Genomic DNA, 21,753 nt, shown 5'->3' with positions numbered 1-21,753 from the left:
TCATCATAGTGGTGGGTGTGGTCATAGGCAGGCAAGCAAGGCACTGAAGCAACAGCTGAGAGCTCACATCTGATCTGAAAGTTGCAGGCATAGTAAGAGGGAGACTGGGCTTGGAATAGACTTTTGCAACCTCAAAGCCCACACCCTGAGACACACTTTCTCAGTGAGATCACACATACTAATTCTTCTTTACTGTCCACAAACTGGGACCAAACATTTATATATATTAGTCTATAGGGGTCATTCTCATTCAAACCACCACAATGGTGAGGACAGTGGTGGTGATGGTGATAGTGGGGCTGGGGGTGTTAGGATGGTGCGATTAGGTCACAGGGATTAGTGAGGATGTAATTAAACAAGTACTTATTGAACACCCATAGTGCACCATAGAGAGAGTACAAAAACATCTGGGTAGAATTTATATGAAAGAAAATAAAAAAAGAACAAACCTAAATCCTGTTGTTTGGAATCAAGATGCAGCCCATTGTCATGTAAAGAATGCAAATATGTTTTTATTATCATTCTATTATAAATGCATGTTTGTAAAAAAAAAAAAAGAAAATACAGGCAGAGGTATCCCCTAGAATTAATTGTGATATAATATATATGTATATTAAAATTGAAACACATTTGTAAGTTTTGCTAGTAGATGTTATGAACACAACTACAATGGGTGTATCTGGGTTCTAACAAGTTAAAAACCACAGTTAGTTCTGAAAGCACTCATAGCTCATGAAACTGAGAGCACATGGAATTTTGGTAGAAGAATAATGAGAAATAACTTTTCAAGGGGGTGAAGGTACAGGGAGCACACACAGTGACTATGTGTTCTGTGCCTAGAATCATTTTGTAGCTGCACATACCTGTACATGTTTTTACACAATACCTCTGCTCTACTGCGGAGCTTCCTTTTGTGCATGGTTTGTCACCTAAGAAGCAGCTGATGGTGTTTCTTCCCTTCCAGGTGTATGGATATGCAACGACTGCTGACGGCTATGCTCCAGACTACCCTCTCCCCCTGCTGTTTAAGGTTGAAGATGACAATGACAATGCCCCATATTTTGAAACCAAATTGACAGTTTTTAGTGTGCCTGAAAATTGCCGATCTGGTGAGTTCACATTAAAAAAACCAACATTCATTAACGTGGTGTGTTCTCGATTCTCTCCTTGCAATTTGGATTTGGGATCTTGAGCTCAGGTCATCAGGCTCAACAACAAGCCATTCAGCCAGTTTCATTTTGCTGGCCTGACATTTTACAGTAGTATATTAAAAAGATCATTTATACTTCAAAAGTACTGTATGGTAAAATTACCAGGCATGGTGGCACAAACCTTAAATCTCAGTACTCAGAAAGTAGGGATCGGTGATGTCTGGATATTCAAGACCAACCGGGATGTCATAAGGGCAGCTCTGCCTATATAGAGAGATACCTTCTCAGTAAAAGTTTAATTTTATAATTTCCTTTTATCCTTTTTTTTAGTATTTTGAATTACATATATTTTTTATTTTCCTAATAGAATGTTTTTTTTTAATTAAGGGTCAAGTTGTTTTGAGCTAATTTTCTAAAATTTAATTTTGTAATTGATATAAGTTAATATCCTTTTCATATCATGACCAGGCTTCTGGTAAACTTTATTTAATTCAGTTCTCCCTAGGGTTAGAATTTGGTGTTTGGAAGTTTGATACGTAGAGATATTGTAGTGCAGGAATAATGGCTGGATGGTTCATTCAGCTGGGATGGTTCTAGAAGAATGGACTTAGCTGGGAAATGAGAGAGAATATATGAAGCCAAGATCCACTATGCCTGTGGAAGAACAACAGAAAACTTCTCAGTGTTTGAAAGACTTGTAAGAAATTGTAGTTATTGTGGATTTCTGCTGTTATTCTGCTGCTGGGTCTATGGGCAGATATCATGTTGCCCTCTTAGAAGCATCTTTAAAATCCTCATGTCCAGTCAAAGAATATCCTCTGACTACTGTATCACATTTAACTCATTAATCACACTTAATTCTGTATTAACGACTGCTTGCATGAATGGGAGGAGAGGTCCTTGGTCCTTTGAAGGCTCAAAAGATGCCCCAGTGTAGGGGAATTGAGGGCGGGGAGGTGGGAATGGATGGGTGGGTGGAGGAACATCCTCATAGGAGCAGGGGGAGGGAAGGGAAAGTGGGAAAGAGGATAGCATTTGAAATGTAAATAAAGAAAATATCCAAAAAAAGGAAAACAAAAAGAAAAAAATATAATATATGGAAGGAGTGCTACAAGAAAAATGAAAGAAAGAAAAGACAAATACTTTCATTAGAACAGATGAGGTTGTGCTCATGGCTGGTGAGCCCCTGAAAACATGTTGAGGATCATTCATCAGTTATCTGCATTAGTCATTAGAGATGGGCAAATCAAAATCTTAGCACAAGATATCTCACATTCTCTAAGATGACAGCCATTAGGAAAAAGGGACAGTCATGGTGATCATGAGAAGACACTTGAGTCTTCTCAGCAGACCATGGGGCAGGTGGAGACGGGTGGAAGCATGTCTGGTACTTTTCCAAGCACAGTTACCAATGATGTGAATCAACGGTTCAATTCCTATAACTGAGATCTATGTCCACAGAGAACTTGAATATAAATGTCCATGAAAGGGTTAACCATAATAGTGAGAAAGTATACATAATTCAATGCCAGTCAGCTGCCAAGAGATAAATAAAATATGGCACATGCAGACAGACATTGGGTGTTTGGTGGCAAAAGTCTCAGGTAACACTGTAGACAAGGGGGCAGGAAGAATGTAAGAGAGGAGGGGATAGAGAGCCGTGTACTTCTGTCTCCGAACATGGCATGACATTGTAGTTACATACATGAACTCACACTTGCTGTGGTAACCCGCACCAGACCTCCACATGATCGAGAGAGTTAAAAATTCCACCATGGAGCAGGGAGAGTCTCTCTCTACATACCCTGTCCCTAACTAAGGAGCTAATAACAGCTAATGGTTGTTAAGGGCTGGCTGGCCATTGTAGGTTGCCTGTGCCCCAGTGCATGCCCCCACCCCCAGCCACACACATATGGGCAGCATTAATTGGACTTAGTGAGCTATAAAAAACAGAGCCATGAAGTTGGTCAGCAGATACATCATTGGGAGAACTGGAAGGAGGGAGTAGGGATTGGATATAAATAAGATACATTGAATACATGCATGAAAATTTCACAAATAAAAATAAACACACACAAAAAAACCCAACTGCTTGCATCTAAGAATACTTCAGCACATTTATTTTTATTTATATTAAATATATTTATTTATGTTAAAGTGAAAAAGTCAATGTCGTTGCTATGAAAAGATGTTATATTAAGTTATGCTACAAGAGCGTTTTCCTTTTAAAAATAGTCCGTGAACTATTGTTAAATGCTAATTGTAGATAGTGAGAAAAAAATTTGAGAGTCACTCTTACCAAAGGTCTTAAATCCTTGTATGTAAAATACAAGAAATGGTTTTCACAGTATATACCTTGCTGAAGTTCAAAGGAAGAGGGGCTTGGGAAAAATCTGTAAGAACATTTATACAATCCTCAGATTATGTGTAAAAAACACTGGGGTGTATGTGTGTGTGTGTGTGTGTGTGTGCATGTGCGTGTTTTGATAATCTACCGCAATGATGTCTGTATTTTTTTGTTTATAATTCATTGTATTATGATTTACATTTTGACAACATTGGCTTTATCTGAACAGGGACTTCAGTGGGACAAGTGACTGCCATAGACAAGGATGAGCCAGGAACTCTACACACTCGTCTGAAGTACAAAATCTTACAACAAATCCCAGATCAGCCAAAGCACTTCTCCATCCACCCAGACACAGGTGTGATCACTACCACCACACCTTTACTGGACAGAGAGGTAATGGATCAGTGCATTATGCACCAGTCACTGTTCAAGCTGGTAATTACCACCAGGATGATTACAGTACAGCCAACATGCTTACTCCCTAAGCTTTCTTCCCAAGCTATGCCCAGTGACTCTTTAGAGACTTCTTTGCATCTGCAGAGATGCTGAGATAGTACGAGGATAAGACAGGTCTGACTTGCTCTCATTGTGCTGATGTGAGGTCCTGATAATACTGCTTTAATTTGCTTCACTTCTGTTTTTGAAAAAGTAATTTCATTACAATGTATGCCATTTGTAAATTGATGAGAAAGCCAGAAGATTCCCATTTGTTTCCTTCCCCATGCCTGCACAGGTCCAGTGTGGCAGGACTATTGTCTTTTCATAGTTCCCCCTCCTTACCTCAGAACCATTCACGTGTGTGCGTGGGTATGCACACAGACACACACAGACACACACACACACACACACACACACACATCTATCTATCATAGGAATACTATAGTGCAAGACTAATGTCTGGGTTTTCATTAAGCTGGGAAGATTCTAAAAGAAGGAATCTAGCTGGGAATTCAGAAGAACATATGAAATCAAGATTCCTTAGGTATATTGAAGAACAAATGAAAACTGCTCATATATATATATATATATATATATATATATATATACATATATATATATATATATATGTGTGTGTGTGTGTGTGTGTGTGTGTGTGTGTGTGTCTATGTGTCTGTGTCTGTGTAATATATATATATATATATATATATATATATATATATATATATATTACACACACACACTCATGAGAGAGACAGGAGGACACACACACACACACACAGAGAGAGAGAGAGAGAGAGAGAGGTTCTTTACAGTCTCACCTTTTCCAGAATGCGACAGTCTGAGCCACGCACTATGAAGCCTTTCCATGCTGGCTGCTTTCTCCTAGTAATCCGAACTTCCCCCATATCTTTTTATGGGTCAGTAGCTCATTACTTTACAGCACAAATTATTCTTTCATTGTCTGGATATAGGAGTATACTTACTCATTTCACGGCTAAAGAAACTTTGGATTTTGCTTACGTTTTGTCAGTTATGAATGGGTAAATTGAAATTTTAAATGCAAAAAATCAGCTTCTGGGAAGCTGTTTGTTTCACTGTGAGTAGAAAGGAAGGTTTTGCTTGTGCCTGGCTTTGAGAGTATAGTTTACCATGGCAGGGAAGGCGTGGTGTGAGGTAGCTGTTCACACATCACAGTCAGGAACCACGGAGAGCTGCATGCTGCATCTCTGCTGTCTTTCTCCATTTCTCCTTTTATTTACATAGTCTGGGATCTTAGCAAAGAGGACGGTGCTGATCCTTAGTGCACAGGATGGTATTATCCACACTCAGTACTCTCTCTTCAGTAAAACCCCTTGACATTCCCTTTCAGGCATGCCCCGTATGTCTCCTGGGTGATTCTAAACCTAGGCGAACTGACAATTGAAATTAGCTGCATTATTTGTTCAGTTTCTTGTTTTGTATTGGATTTACAGAGTTCTTTTAAAAAAATATTCAGGCATGGGCATGCAGTTGTGTTAACACACACATATATACATTTTTAAAGCGTATTTGTAATATAACAACAACACACAGAGTATATATTATAACTGTCAGTGAGTGGAAATAGATGTATTTACCAATATACTTCCTCCCTTCCTTCCTCTTCCTCTTCCTTTTCCTCTCCCTCTCCCTCCCCGTCCCCCTCCCCCTCCCCCTCCCTTCCTCCCTCCCTCCCTCCCTCTCCTCTTTTCTTCTTTTACAGAAATGTGACACTTACAAACTAGTGATGGAGGTACGGGACATGGGGGGCCAGCCCTTCGGTCTGTTCACCACAGGAACCATCACCATCTCACTGGAGGATGAGAATGACAACTCGCCATACTTCACCCAACCTTTTGTGAGTAGATTTGTATGCTTGTTGATCTAGATTCCTTCATATTTTAAAAAAAAACTTCTAGAATATGCCAGCTTCCTGAAAACAGACATTTTGTTTTAAATAGTAATCACTTAAAAACAAGTCAGAAAAGTGTGGGTTTTGTAAGAAGAATAGCTGAGGTGATCAAGTTTCTGATGTGAGAAAGTGCCTTTGCTCTTAGCCACTGAAGAACACTTCTGTTCTGATGTACCTCATGGGTTCAATGTTTTCTTGGTTATTATTGTCAGTTTGGGGATTCTTTTAAATGCTGAAGAAGAAGAGGCTTTCTCTCCAGTACTGTGCATTTCAAGTTATGAATCAGAAAAGAGATCAGCCTTATACACTCTGCTTGGGTCAGAATGAAGTCCTGCCCAGAGCTCCTCCTGTCTTAGGCCTTAGCTAGCAAATTATATGAGACATAGTAAATGATGAGATTGCCAAGGAAGGATTGTTTTTCTGACTTTTAATGAGTAACTCTGCACTTTCATGAATCTATACCAGAGCTCTAGTCAGAGAACAAGGAATCTGATATGGTGATGGATAGATACTTCATTGTAAACGTGCTCATTCATATACCTAGATCCAATCCTTTTCATCTTACATCTTGTCTTAGTAAAGTTTTAATTACTTTGAAGAGACTCCATGACCACAACAACTCTTATGAAGGAAAATACTTAATTGGGGCTGACTTACAGTTCAGAGATTTAATCCAGTATTGTCATGACAGGAAACATGAAGGCATACTGGCAAACATGGAGACAGAAGAGTAGCTAAGAGTTCTACATCTTGATCCACAGGAAAATCACCTCACAGAACTTAAGATATGGGTAACCTTAGGTGAATGGAAGGAATTTGAAAACAGGATAGGAAAGAAAGAAGTTAGCTGGGCATAAAACTTTATAAATTCTTTTACAAATTATGAGCATCTCTGACTCCATATTACATTCTTTAAATATAATTTTAAGTATAAAGACTGTAACATAGAAAGGCAATTTTTTCCCTCAGTATACTACAGAAGTAGAAGAAAACAGAATTGATGTTGAGATTCTGAGAATGATGGTGCAAGACCAAGATTTGCCCAACACCCCCCACTCGAAGGCGGTATACAAAATCCTAAAGGGGAATGAAAACGGGAACTTCAAAATCACAACGGATCCAAATACAAATGAAGGGGTCTTGTGTGTTGTCAAGGTATGTAAAATCGTAAAGCTATTCTTTACAGCCATACAAACCTGTGTTTCAACATTGATATAAAAATTATTTCTGTCTATGAACCCATCTCCGGGGAGTTAGAGGCAGTTAAAGGACACATGGGGAGGGGAGTCACTTGTCAGTGTTGTAGCCAGTTGATGTGTCATAATAAATACATTAAAAATTAATGCTCATAGACACAGACATAGACACACACACACACACCATAGTAATGCAGTATTGTGATGGAATGATTGACAGTGGTTTACACAGATCCTTTCTAGTATTTCACTCTTCCTAAGCAGAAACTCATATCAGACACACACTTCAGTCCTCTATAAGTGAGGCTAACTAAAGCAGAGGAATGCTGAATCTGACGGTGGCCTTGGTGGACAGTACTGAATGTGCATTCTCTGGCTGCTCTCTGAATCATTGTGTCCTAGTCCCGATGTCTTTCCCCTTTAATTCCCCAGGGGCAATTCAAAGCATTCCAAAGAAGTTATTTTTCTGATAAGATTCTCTTAAAATGTTTTTAATTTTTACACTGTATATTCTTTCTTTCTCCCTTCTGCTGGTCTTCTGTATTTCTTTCCTTCACTTTTTCCTTTAAATTTAACTTGTTTCAGGAGCCTTACTGGGATTAGACACAATGCTGCACTCCTATTAGTGTTTAAAGTTACAATAAAAAGATGAAGGTGGGATCTTCCAAAGCAAAAAAGTAGGAAGGAAAATGGTCACTCTCAAAAATTGATTATCTTAACCATTTTAAGAAGATAATTGATTTTTTTGGACTAGCACCAGCTTTGGGCAACATTTTAAAAAGAAAGAATTGAATTCTCTGTCTATTAAATCTTGGAATCACTAGTGTTCTGTATACCAATATGGGGACTGATCTGTGTATGTTTATTAAACAGCCATTGAACTATGAAGTCAGCCGCCAAGTCACTCTGCAAATTGGTGTCCTTAATGAAGCCCAGTTCACTAACGCTGCCAACGCACAACCCCCAACAATGTGCACCACAACTGTCACTGTGAAAATTAAAGACAGAGATGAGGGCCCTGAGTGCCAGCCACCAGTCAAAGTCATTCAGAGCAAAGATGGACTGCCAGCGGGCCAAGAGCTCCTGGGCTACAAAGCGGTGGACCCAGAGACAAGCAATGGTGAAGGCTTAAGGTAATGCACTTTCCTGAAAACTCCTGCATCTTCCTTGGAGCATGAACTTATTTCAAACTTAGCAATGGTCTGTGTGTCTCCGCTTTGGTCATTCCATGCTTGCTTTCTGAAAACCTAGGTATGAGAAGGTAGGAGATGAAGATAATTGGTTTGAGATTAACAAAATCACCGGAGACTTGAGAACTGTGAAAGTACTGGACAGAGAGTCGAAGTTTGTGAAAAACAACCAGTACAATATTTCAGTAGTGGCGACGGATGCAGGTGAGTGCCATTTTCTAAAAGTAAAACATGAATATAGAATGTGTCTAGGTCAAATCTTAGTTCAGACACTGCTTCCTCTAAGGTTCTAATTAATAATCTACAACAATGTGTTCAGTATGATAGCTCATTTCAGTCCGATCACCCATGTAGTCCCCTGTACACCCCTCGGGCAGAGCCACAGGAGAGTGAATGATCAAAGTCTAATTTTGAGTACAGGTTTGTTTATTTCTGCTGAGGAATATAATTAAATCTCATAATGCCTTGTCTAGAGACTTTTTTTTTAATTGTCCTAGTGAGGGTTACTATGGCTATGATGAAACACTATGACAAAAGCAAGTTGGAGAGGAAAAGACTTATGTTATTCACAGCTCCTTTTAACAGTTCATTATCAAAAGCAGTGAGGGAGGAACTTACACGGGGCAGGAACCTGGAGGTGAGAACAAAAATGCAGAGGCCATGGAGGAGTGCTTGCTTATCATGGCTTGCTTAGTCTGCTTTCTTATAAACTCAGGACCACCAGCCCAGGGATGGCTCCACTCACCATGAGCTGGTCCCTCCTGCATCGATCACTAATTAAGAAAATGCTCTACAGGCTTGTCTGTAGCCCAGTTTTATGGAGACATTTTCCGAACTGGAGTTTCCTCTTCTCAGATGACTCTAGCTTGTGTCAAGTTGACATAAAGCTAGCCAGGACACTTACCATACAGGTCTTTTCATGTATATGTTTTTGGTTTCCTGTTTTTATAGGATGTTCGTGTGTGCAAATGTGTGTGTCTCTGAGTCTATATATGTTTCTTGTGCTTTTACTTGGCTTCTTCTTTTCTGCTTATTTTGTCCTATTCTGTTTTGCTTGTATTATTATTGTTTTAGATGCCTGTTTGTTTTCTAAAGAGAGAAAGGTAAAGTATGGATTTAGGAGGGAGGGGAAGTGGGGAGGAGTTGGAAGGAGCTGGGGGGAGAGGAAACAGTAATTGGAATTTATTATATGAAAAAAAATCTATTTTCATTTAAAGAACAACCATGAACTAGTTCTACTCTATAGAGTGTTTCCTTCGGATACTGTCAACTGTCAAGGGATGATCTTGAAACTCTTGAAATAAACTCCTGCCTCCTGGAACCATATTAGATAGTTTAAGTAAGCATATGCATATTAATGTGCTAACAATGTTTGCTAGTGTACACATGTACTATTATGCAAAACATTATATAAATCTATGCCATAGAGATAAATGAAATAAAAGTTAAAATGAGTAATAAAGTATTACCCATGTAAGACAAATCCTCATAGAGATTTTAAAAAAATTATCATCTTGGGGTTTTCAGACAGAACTAAATTTTTTGCCTATTTGATTAACTCAACAAGATTTCTGGTGTTTTTAGATGTACACGCTGAGCATGTAAAATGTATTGCCAGACAGTAACATGGGCTATTTCTACACATTTTTTGAATTTCTTCAAATTAATAATATATAGCAATTCCCCAGATATTATTGGCTATATAGCCTATTTTAGCTACATTTTTTTAAATATAAAAGTATGTGTTTGGGTATAGGTGTATGCATGTAAGTGCAGGTGACCCAAGAGGCCTTAGGAGTTGCGGGTGGTGGGAGCTACCTGTTATGAATGCTGGGACTTGAACTTGGATCCTCTAGAAGAGAAGTACATGCTCTTCACCACTGAGCCATCTCTCTGGCCCTTTTGTTGGTTTTAAAGCAAGCGGTGTAGCTACTGAGAGACCAAAGGTTAACTGACGAAGACTGCTTCCTGTTTATGCAGTCAGGACAAGCTGACTCATGGCCACTCTGCCCATTAAAGCTTTTCTCACCTCTCAGTCCTGCTGCCTTTGGGATGGAAGTACCAGGTTACACATCCTCTTCATGACCATGGAAACGAGAAGTCATGAGATGAGGTTGGGTCTTTCTAATAATGAAAGCTTTACTGCTTTATATTCTAAGCATTAAAGAACTCTCCTATCAGCTAAGCTAATCCAGCTTTCAAAATCTGAGCGCCCTCTTACTGTGAATGTCATTACCAAGTAAAGTACCTGCATATTACCTTTCTCTTTGATCCACACCTCAAATGTACTCTGTGTTTGTTTTATAGAGTTATCTTACTATAAGTTCCAAAACTCTGCAGAATAACAGGTGGGCGGATATTAGCTGAGAAACATACTGATTTAATATACTTTACAGTTCTGGATAATGTGGTTTTTTTTTTTTAAGTTTGCTATTCCTATAAGTAAAAATGAAATCTAAATGGCTTACACATATAATTACTCTGTGAAACAGGACTCTCTATCTACTTACATTTAGATGTTTAAATTCTAAGCGCAGGATCATGGAAACTAGGAGGCATGCGATGAGGAGTTGGTCCTTCTAATAATGAAAGCTTTACTGCTTATATTCTAAGAAGAGAGTCTATGGTATAACATTTTTTTCCAGTAGAGAATGTTTAGATGTCTCTACACATTGAGAGAGTTTGGAGGATTTTAGGGTAAAGCAGAAAGAGGGGTGAAGCCCTGGCACTAGATGAAAGGAAAATAAATTCTTATTTAGAGAGGGCAAAATTACAGAGAGCAAAATATAAGAATGAAACTTTGTTGCTTAGTATTGAAAGATACTGAGGGTAAGCATGGTAGGATGAGTATAAAAGAGCAAAGCTTAGGCAAAGCACACCCCAGAGTCATACATAACCTAGACATGCCCTAGAAAAGATGAGGATTCAAAAAACATTTATGAGAAAATTAATGGTAATCATGTATTCATACATTTAGATTAATATGTGTGTGTGTATGTGTGGTGTGTGTGTGTGTGTGTATGTGTGTGTGTGTGTGTGTGAACTTGTTTTGGTGCTCAAAGGTATTCCTAGATGATAATTTAGGAAGTCCTAATGGCCCCTTAGAATCTAGCTTATGTCCCTGTATTTCTCTTGTGCATCATTCTTGTCTGTCAGGCTGATCTCTCTGCTCTCAGTCTAGAGAATGCTGTTTTATGTATCTTACTCCTAGAACATGAGAGTAGCAGGGCTCCTCTAGCCCTACCCTGAAGCACATGTTCCTTAAATTATTCAAATGAATAGCAGTGACAACTCCTGTGATTATTCTCTGCTAGTCTTTGTTTGATTCATAATACTGCAATTTAAACATTATTACACACTGGAAATAATATAATAATTATCACATATGCTGTATTGTTACGTTGAAAGTGTGCCTTCACTTGCTCTCATTCATATTTTTTTCTTCTAAATTGGTTAACAGCTCAAATTCCCTCTACCCTCCACCCTACCACATCTCCGGTAAACGTCCCTTTATCAAGCATGAAGATGAAAATTTGGTACATATCTGTTTAAGGCATTTTAAAAAGTTATGTGTGTGTGTATGTGCACGCACACCTATATGCATGGCCTTTAGAAAGGTAGAAGGTGGCATTGGATCCCCTGGAGTTAGAGTTACAGGCAGAACAAGGCTGATCTAAGGCTTTCACAGAGACCCTGATTAGAGGACAAAGGGGACCTAGTTCTGTCTCCTTGCCCAGGGACAGATTTGGCAAGATCCAGTCTATGGCTGGGACCAGGGTCTCAAAGGAGTTAAGCTTTCAGTTCTTGACAACTTGTTCTTCTCCCCACCCCCACCAGAGAGATCAGTCCCAAGACCTCTGTGTACATCATTTCTGACACTTGAGGTATACTATATTCACCACGTGCGTTATTAGCCTTCTGCTGAATTTGTCTCATTTCTCCCCTAACAACTGTATGTAAGATCCTTACTTCTTATTAGACGTGCTTGGCATAACATGTTGCTTGTGTAATAATTCCTGACCCCAGGATTCCTATCTCCTCTAACCTTTCTTCTGGTTTTCTCCTTTAGAAGCCTTTCACTGAAGAATGACCAGTTTGTCCATGTTACCCATTTATGACATGAATGTTAAGATCTAAATTGTGGTCCTGGGCAGGAGTAACATGTACTCCTCCCCAGTATGGACCAGCTAACGTGTCATGGTTAGACTTGTTGTTCCTCTGTGGTTTGAGAAGCATGTAAACCTCCAGGTTCAGGCTGTGAAATTAGCTACTAAGGATTTTACAACTTTGATGTGTACTTGGCACTTAGAACAACTGATCTCAAACCTTATGAAAGACCTTCTTAGTTTTAGTTTCTGAAAAAAGTCTTAAAATTATTACTGAGTGGCTATCATATCAAAGTGGTAAGCATTTTCTTATTTGAATCCAAAAGTAACACACATGATGTTAGAAGCTAATGGGCATACCACAACTCAAGAAGAAATAGAAGAAATAATAAAGAGCTCTATTCATTCAGGTCTGACTTATAATATTGTGAGCTTCAGGATATGGAAAACATAGTTTTGACAGCTACTGACTTCAGAAGCTCTTTCTAGAAGGGCTATGGACTTAGATTTTAGTTGGTGCATGTGCTTCTTAGTTCTGTGGCTGGTACTCCCCACTCATTGACACTTATCAATCAACTCAAAGGTAATTAAAGTAAGCTGTTGGACTAGACAGATCTATGTAGCTGCCTCTTCATGATGTTCCATTTACTATAAATGGAAAATCAGGCTCTGGTGTCTTGGCAAATTTTCAGAGAGTTTATTTTCAACTCTGCTTTGACTAATAAACTTCCAAGTGATGTCGAGCATCTCCTGTTCTGTTTTTATCAGCATGTTTCAAACAGAGAATCATTAAATATAAATAATGATAAATATTGGTTAAATATAGGCTTAAGTGAATCTCAATCTGCTATTAGAGTAACCTATTTTTATCTATCCTAGCTGGCCGATCTTGCACAGGAACACTGGTGGTTCTTCTGGAAGATTTTAATGACCACCCACCACAGATTGACAAGGAAGTGACCATTTGTCAGCAGGAGAAGGATTTTGCTGTTTTGGAACCTATAGATCTAGATGGGCCAGATAATGGTCCACCTTTTCAGTTCCTTCTGGATAATTCTTCCAGCAAACTTTGGACTCTAGAATCACAGGATGGTAAGTACTTATGCTAAATATTGCAAGAAATCTCAGTTCAAGATTGCTAATGGCCTGTGCATGTACCTTGGTTAGTCATAATAAATACATATGCACTGTCTATCTGTGTACCAACTATCTTTCATATATATATATATATATATATATGTATATATATATATATATATATATATACACGTGTATATGTACATACATACTTATGTTATTCATCTTGGAAAAATAATAATTCTTTAATATCTATTTTTATTTGTTATCTATCATCTATTTACCATATGTCGCTAATTTATCTGTATATCTATTATCTATTTGTTTGGTAATTATCTATCTAATATTTATCAAATATCTAATATCAGTTATCAATTGACAAGATATGACCATTTGTCAACACAGGTAGATAAAATTATCTACCGATGTATGCATGTGTCTATCTGCATGCCAATCATCTATCATATACATATATGTATTACACTTAGATCTTTTGCTCTGAATATCATTAAAGAAAACACAGAAACCAATTTTAAATCACTGGAATGACATGTTAATTATACATAAGTCTTCTTTCTTTGTTTCTTTCTTGTTTGGTTGTTTGTTTTGTTTTATTTTGTTTTGTTTTGAGACAGGGTCTCTCTACATAGCCTTAGCTCTCCTGGAACAAACAATATAAACTGAGTGGTCCTCAAATTCACAGAGACCTATCTGCCTATGCCTCCTGAGTGCAGGATTAGAGGCATGCAGCACAATGCCCAGCCTGGAGATCAGTTTACCTTTAGATTAAAATAATGTCAACACTTTCCCTACTTTTCTGAAACATTAAATCATTTTTAAGAAAGAAAATGAACCACTAGAGTTTTTATTGCAGATTAAGTCTTTGAATGTACACCAAGTAAGAGCAATATTTTTGATGAAATGTCATATTAATATGTACTCTATCTACCCTTTTTCCTTTAGGTAAACGTGCCATTCTTCGTCAACGACACAATCTTAATTATAACTATTATTCTGTGCCAATCCAAATACAAGACAGGCATGGTTTTTCTGCAAAACATGTATTATCAGTGCGAGTGTGTGACTGTACAACTCCAACAGAATGTAGAATGGGTGTTAAGGAAGAAAGGGATGCTAAGCCAAATGTAATCCTTGGGAAATGGGCCATTCTCGCCATGGTCCTGGGCTCTGCATTGCTACTGTGTAAGTATCATTATCTAAAGTGTTATGGAATACTTATGTGTTAATTTCCTGGAGCAAAAATCTTTCACAGAGAAGTTTGCTTTACTTCCGTTTTAGAGGTTTCAGCCCATAACTAACAGCCTCTGTCGTACTGTGTCCAATGACCAGTAGCATGTAACTAAGCAACCTACTTAATGGCAGTTAGAAACCAAACTGAGAGAAAGATTAGGTTAGGGTTGGCCCCAATGATGCAACTTCCTTCTGTTAAGGCCCAAGATCCCACCACCTCTCAACAGTGCTGTGAGGTAGGGAGGAAAACTTTAACACATGGACCACCTGGGGCAATTTATCTCAGCTATGATAGTCTAGTACAACATTAGACTGCAGTTCTTTATATTAAGGACACATGTAACTGTTGGTACATGTGCCTTTCAAAAATTGTGTACCTCTTCTGAAAGTGAGAATCTGAATCATAGAAGAAACAGCCCTAACAGCCGATTAAAGCTGTCTAGGTACGTTTCAGAGGACGTGTTTAACTCCTCAGAAGTTAATCATGAGACAGTGAATATTTCTGAAAAGCTATAGAGACATTTTAAAAAATATATTATTTTCAATGTTTTTGTTTTTTAAAATTTTTGTTTATTGTCAAATTATTTTAATATCTTCCAAAATTCAAAAAAAAAATATTTTACTTTGCTTTCTAATTCTTCCTGTAGGCATTTTGTTTACATGCTTCTGTGTGACCACTACCAAGAGAACAGTCAAGAAATGCTTCCCAGATGATGTAGCCCAGCAAAATTTAATTGTATCAAATACTGAAGGACCAGGAGAAGAAGTGACGGTAAATCAGAATTAAAGTCCCACTGAATTACATGGTGACCACTCCATAGTAATAGTAAAACTTAATAATTATTGATCCATACAGCACCAAGCAAAAATCAAAGTTCCCTGCATATTTTAATTCATTGCCCATTTGTATTGACTTTAAGGAGCAACTCAAACAATAAAAATGCATGTTCTACCTGTTTTTTCCATTTTTGTCCCTTGGCTTGAGGCCACATAAAGTGATTTTCATGGTATTGTCTATCTGTATGTCTTACAATCTAAATTTTTCTTTTTGTAAGAACATTGGTCATGACAGATGAGAGACTAACTTCTTTGAGACTTACATGATTGCATCTACAGTGAGCCAGGGGTTAGGACCTCAACATATGGATTTCTAGGGACAGAGTTTGGCCCACAATATCTATGTTATGATTCTTAGCATTATTCTGATTTTACATGTGAAGAACAGAGGCACAGCAAGTGACTTGTTTATAGTAAGAAAGAGTTGGTTTCTGTGTCATTGATTCATTTTCTAATTCTATCTTTAGGAAGCAAATATTAGGCTCCCCACACAGACAGCCAACATCTGTGATACAAGCACGTCTGTTGGGACTCTTGGTGGTCAAGGAATCAAAACACAGCAAAGTTTTGAGATGGTCAAAGGAGGCCACACCTTGGAGTCCCACAAGGGAGGAGTAGCAGACCCTGGCCGATATGCTTACACAGACTGGCAAACTTTCACTCAACCTCGGCTTGGTGAAGTAAGTGCCCAGTCTTCAAGTGCGCACTCTGTGCAATGCTAACATGATTTATAAACCAGGGTTTCCCAAAGTTCCCTTTATACACCTGGATCACATCTTTTCATCTCCTGTACAAGGATAGACACTGATGTAAGGAACACACTCAGAGTTTAATTAAGAAAATATAATTTGTAAAACTTTAGTACTAGTTTGTGTATACATCTTTGGGATATCAAAAGACTGATATCTTTTTCACTAAACATTATCAGAAAAACATCTTCAGTGAAGAATTAGCTATAGTATAATCAACAGATCATACATTGCCACTATTTTGCCAGTGTGCTCTAGTTCTATATGTAGTTATGATATCTTGCCTACCTCAATCAACCAAGATTGGTAAGCTTTAATCTTAGGTTCCACTCTACATGTTTTCCTTGCTTGTTTCAGATTGCTCAGACTGATGTGAGCCAAATGTTAGATAATTACAGATATATAACATGAATATATTACACATGTTATATATAACATTAATGTACTAGACCCTCATAACTATTTACAGTATAAATGTAAGAACCACAGTTCTATACTGGTTCTCCCCCACATATACCAAGCAGCTGTTGAGATAAATTTCAACTAAAAACATCTTGTGTTCAGGTGAAAAGTTGTAAGTTATTTATATGATCTATGCATAGCTTTAGTGTTTATAAATGTGTTCACTCTGAGCATTTATTTATTTGCTATATTTTAAGAATGAATATGATATAGACCAATCATGTGCATTTTTTATATGTAGGAATCCATTAGAGGACACACTCTGATTAAAAATTAAACAGTAAAAGGTAAATCCAAGATATCATTTTTATGGTAGTCTGTTTAGGTGTCTTTTAAAAGTCATAATAAACTGTGTTCTTTCTCCATACAGAAGGTGTATTTGTGTGGGCAAGCTGAAGAACACAAGCATTGTGAAGACTACGTTCGCCCATATAACTATGAAGGCAAAGGCTCCATGGCTGGCTCTGTGGGCTGCTGCAGTGATCGGCAGGAGGAAGAAGGGCTAGAGTTTTTAGATCAATTGGAACCGAAATTTAGGACATTAGCAAAGACATGTGTGAAGAAATAAGGTGCTGGTTAATAGAGCAACTTCTGTAAATGAATACAGAGGTGACACTGGATGTAAGGGGATAGCAGCTTGTAGTAGCAACTTTGGGTATTAAACAGAGGTAAAGTCATTTGTGGATAAGGGTGCTTTACCAATCATAGCTCCCCAAATTCTCCTTGTCTCCAGAACTTCCCTGTTGTCTAGACAGGACATTGCCACGGTTGCTTTTCTTTCTGTGCATGTATGCATTGCCCTTTCAGGACTGAACTGTATGTGCCACTAAAATTCTGGTGATGTTTGAAACTTAAGCTCTTTTGCATGCTATGCAAGACTCCATAATGGAGTTGGGTATTGTGGAAGCTTAAAATATGAGTTTGCATTGTATATATATATAAATTAAATATTTTTCAAGGACATGGGAAGAATTTTGCTTCTAAAATATTTCCTTTAGTGCCAAGATGTTTTCCCTTTTCCAGAGTAGCTTCAAATGAATTTTTAAGTATTTTTAGGTATAGCCTTTTGTGTACCTAAACAAGCTCCACTCTTACTGTACATTTCCCTCATTAGAAGAGCACTATCTTCATTTAGGAATCTCCATAGCTTAATACTTGGGTTTCTGCCCATATGGCTCTGTTATCATCGGGATCCTGGAGCTCCTATCTGAATGACATAGGTCAGAACATCATGCTCACAGCACCTAGAACTATAGAGATTTGTCAAAAATTACTGGCATTCTGATCTTTATAGACTTACAGAATATAGTGTATATATATATATATATATATACATATATATATATATATATATACATATGTTCTTGTTGGTCAATCTTAATGTGATATTATCTTACCACATTCATATGTACTAAAAATATTAAAAATTATATAAATACTTTGGGACTGGTAGCTCTTTAACTTGATACTGATCTACTATTTCAGTGGCTTTTAACTGGTCTGTGTCTTCAAGTCTCTCTCCAACTACTCATAAAAATATCAAGCTGTAACTCTGATATAAGGCTTAGTCCTTATCATGTGTCAATACTGAGTTAATGTCCATATTGGGACACAATACTCATTCTACCTTGGAAATTACTCAAAGAAGAAATTTCTGGAGGGCTAGAAATAATTTTAAGTAGATACACATTAAGATTATTAGTCCATTACAGCAACATCTATCAAATCTTATTGAATTAATAGATATTTTAACATGCATGAATAAATAGGGTATAACATTTTAATAAGATTGTTTTATTGCTCTGTAAAGAAAAACTATATATTTAAATGATATTCTATTAGTCCTTTGTGAGAAACTACAGATATGTGTCAGGTTACATCTCATGAAAACCTTACATTTAAACTAAACTTACCTTTTTAATCTATACCTTTCTATCTATTGGAAAAAAATAGATTTCTGTTTCACTTACGTTTTGTAACTAGTCTTATTGGTCTCTATTAGGATAGGTGCTCTTTATTACAAAATTGGATATTTGAATAAAATGAAATATAGCGTTAGTAAGGCTGATATGATCTTGTAAATTCCCCACAATGTGTGACTTTGACAATCACTATACAATGATTTGGGGTGATACAATTTTTATGTTTTGAGGTAAGTGTCACTCTGATAATGTGAATTTTGACATTTTAGAATCTAGGAGTACCAATTTGGAAATGCATCAAATGTCATAGTAAGTTATATTTTTCAATGTAGTTATATGAGCTGTTGGAAATTATTAGCTTAACATTCACTTGCATGTTGTTTGTGTCATCTTGCTCTTATATTTACTGAATTGTAGATGAGAAAATTTGCATCTAAATTAAACAGTAAAATTTATATCCATGGGTGGATTTCTTTTGCATCAAGAGAAGGCTTTCTAAAGTTTTAGAAGTCATTAGAAAATGTTGGGAATTGGTTTGTATTAGCAGTTTTAGCTATTTAAAATATTTGAAGACATTATTAAAACTTTTCTCAGAGGAATTATATTTATTGTTAGATTTATTTAGGCAACTCCCAGTAATTCTCATTTTGCATCAAAAATTAAATATTAACTACATGATGAACTAAATGTATGAAGCCCTACCAGGCTGCACAATTTAGTTTGCTAATACAGTACTGTATTTCATACAAAATTTGACTTAATTGTTGATTTAATAAATGAATAGTTATGAAATGTTTTTGTATTTCAATGTATATGGGGGACCATACAACCCAGCTTTTATCTTTTTGATGTTGGTTTCAAATATTTCATATGAGAGAGAAAAAAAATACCCATAGGTAAATCAGGAGGGATGTAATGATGCAGTTCCTTTGAGGACGCTTCCTCAAATCCTCTCTAACATATTAAATGTTAATTCTCAACGTTTAAAAATATTCCATAAAACTGGAAACCTCTGTGTGCATTTACTTTGTAGAGATGTCATTTGGAAAAAAAAATCAAAATAAATGCTTTAGAGCTGAGGACTTTCACTTCCCTTTTGGTAGTATGTCGGTCACTAAAGTGGTGTACTGTTTGAAATACAAAATGGAATGATAGCTATGGAATAGTCTGTATTATGGCATTGATCCATCTTATTATCTGCTTCTCTTATAAATCTACGGGAACATGATACATGACCAGACACTGTCTTTGTTTCTCCTCTTGGGGGGTAGAGAGGGATGGAAAAACATACAAGGAGAAAGCTTTCTAAGAATGGACAGACTCACACAGTGTGTAGAGCCCAATAAAATAAGTGAAAATACAATAAAGACTTTCTGGAATAGATGCTATCTGCATAAAGATAAAGATCATGCTGTATTACCTCAGACCCTTTTAATAATCAACAATAGCCATTTTAAGTTTTGTGTGTGTGTGTATGTGTGTGTGTACATGTATTGGTATAAGATCCCTCTGACATGGTCCTCAAATTACTGATGTATTCATAATGTATGCTATATGAAGTTAAATTGTTTAAAACTGCATTACTTGTTATTAAAGAATAGGAATAAGGTACCTTTTGATAAACAATATACAGAGTTATAAGTCATTTGTTCACTAGCTTTAGTGATAGAGGAAGCAAAAGTATGCATGTCCTTTTGGTCAACATTGGGCATGAGAATATGAACACATAGGATTTGAAATTTGTGTTTAGTTGTTGTACTGGCTAGTTTTATGTCAACTTGACACCGGCTGGAGTTATCACAGAGAAATGAGCTTCAGTTGGTGAAATGCCTCCACAAGATCCAGTTGTAAGGCATTTTCTTAATTAGTGATCAAGGTGGGAGGTCCCCTTGTGGGTGTTCTATAAGAAAGCAGGCTGAGCAAGCCAGGGGAAGCAAGCCAATAAGAACACCCTTCCATGGCCTCTGCATCAGCTCCTGCTTCCTGAACTGCTTGAGTTCCAGTCCTGACTTCCTTTGGTGATGAACAGCAGTGTGGAAGTGTAAGCTGAATAAACCCTTTCATCCCCAACTTGCTTCTTGGTCATGATGTTTGTGCAGGAATAGAAACCCTGACTAAGACAGTTGTCAATGTGCAACCATGAGTATATGGAACTGGGGAATTTTATTTCTGATATTTAGAAACTTTAATCCACATAACATAACACTATAAATTCCAAAAATAAATTTTAAGGCTACAGTTGAGGTATGAAGGGTTTTACCTGAAATTCATGTAGCATTACTTTCTCTCTGTGAATTTCAGGAAAAGTTAGAGAAGCTGCAATCCAAAATGAGAAAGAATGGAGGAGAGCAATTTAGGGGCAAATTGTTTCACATGTATGAGCAGCTAGGATTGATCTGCAAGACTCCTGTGCAAAAGACAACCCAGAGGGAAACAGAAGGATTTTCTTTCTTTGATTTTGTTTCCCAGAGAATGGTTAGAGACTGAGGGGTTACAGACTAGAAAATGTCTGCATAGCTCAGAGTTTCTCTTAGAAGGTAAGTCTATGAAGACATTCCACGCATGGTAGCTATTCTATGACAGGGACGGAACTGGCTTGTATGCGATCCTTTCTCTTACTGCTTGTCCAGGAGAGGAGGACCAACAGCACAACCTGGGAAATTCTTTTTTTTTTTTTGTATTTTCTTCATTTACATTTCCAATGCTATCCCAAAAGTCCCCCATACCCTGCCCCCCCACCCCCCACTCCTACTTCTTGGCCCTGTACTGGGGCATATAAAGTTTGCACAACCAATGGGCCTCTCTTTCCACTGATGGCCGACTAAGCCATCTTTTGATACATATGCAGCTAGAGACACAAGCTCTGGGGTGTACTGGTTAGTTCATATTGTTGTTCCACCTATAGGGTTACAGACCCCTTTAGCTCCTTGGGTACTTTCTCTAGCTCCTCCATTGGGGGCCCTGTGATCCATCCAATAGCTGACTGTGAGCATCCACTTCTGTGTTTGCTAGGCCCTGGCATAGCCTCAAAAGAGACAGCTATATCAGTGTCCTTTCAGCAAAATCTTGTTAGTGTATGCAATGGTGTCAG

The 21,753-nt window shown here is 37.4% G+C and overlaps 1 protein-coding gene across 3 annotated transcripts in view; it reads left to right on the top strand.

Annotated features, from left to right (window-relative positions):
* The window catches only part of Dsc1 (desmocollin 1), a 29,048-nt gene extending 11,666 nt beyond the window's left edge, over window positions 1-17,382 (top strand). For 2 of the 3 annotated variants that reach the window (XM_021150713.2, XM_085833414.1), the window contains exons 6-16: window positions 965-1,109; window positions 3,728-3,894; window positions 5,684-5,818; window positions 6,842-7,027; window positions 7,942-8,201; window positions 8,320-8,462; window positions 13,244-13,456; window positions 14,405-14,644; window positions 15,340-15,464; window positions 15,997-16,209; window positions 17,111-17,382. In XM_021150713.2, the coding sequence (XP_021006372.1) occupies window positions 965-1,109; window positions 3,728-3,894; window positions 5,684-5,818; window positions 6,842-7,027; window positions 7,942-8,201; window positions 8,320-8,462; window positions 13,244-13,456; window positions 14,405-14,644; window positions 15,340-15,464; window positions 15,997-16,209; window positions 17,111-17,308 (2,025 nt within the window). In that variant the 3' untranslated portion in view covers window positions 17,309-17,382. Of the gene's footprint in view, window positions 1-964; window positions 1,110-3,727; window positions 3,895-5,683; window positions 5,819-6,841; window positions 7,028-7,941; window positions 8,202-8,319; window positions 8,463-13,243; window positions 13,457-14,404; window positions 14,645-15,339; window positions 15,465-15,996; window positions 16,210-16,981; window positions 17,018-17,110 lie in introns of those variants that run through there. The other variant, XM_021150714.2, reaches the window with a different exon arrangement.
* Window positions 17,383-21,753: the final 4,371 nt, after the last annotated feature.

Source organism: Mus caroli, unplaced genomic scaffold, assembly GCF_978045245.1.
Source record: "Mus caroli unplaced genomic scaffold, Mus_caroli_1 scaffold_19, whole genome shotgun sequence".
Taxonomy (NCBI): domain Eukaryota; kingdom Metazoa; phylum Chordata; class Mammalia; order Rodentia; family Muridae; genus Mus; species Mus caroli.
This window is presented reverse-complemented; position numbering and strand designations above follow the sequence as displayed.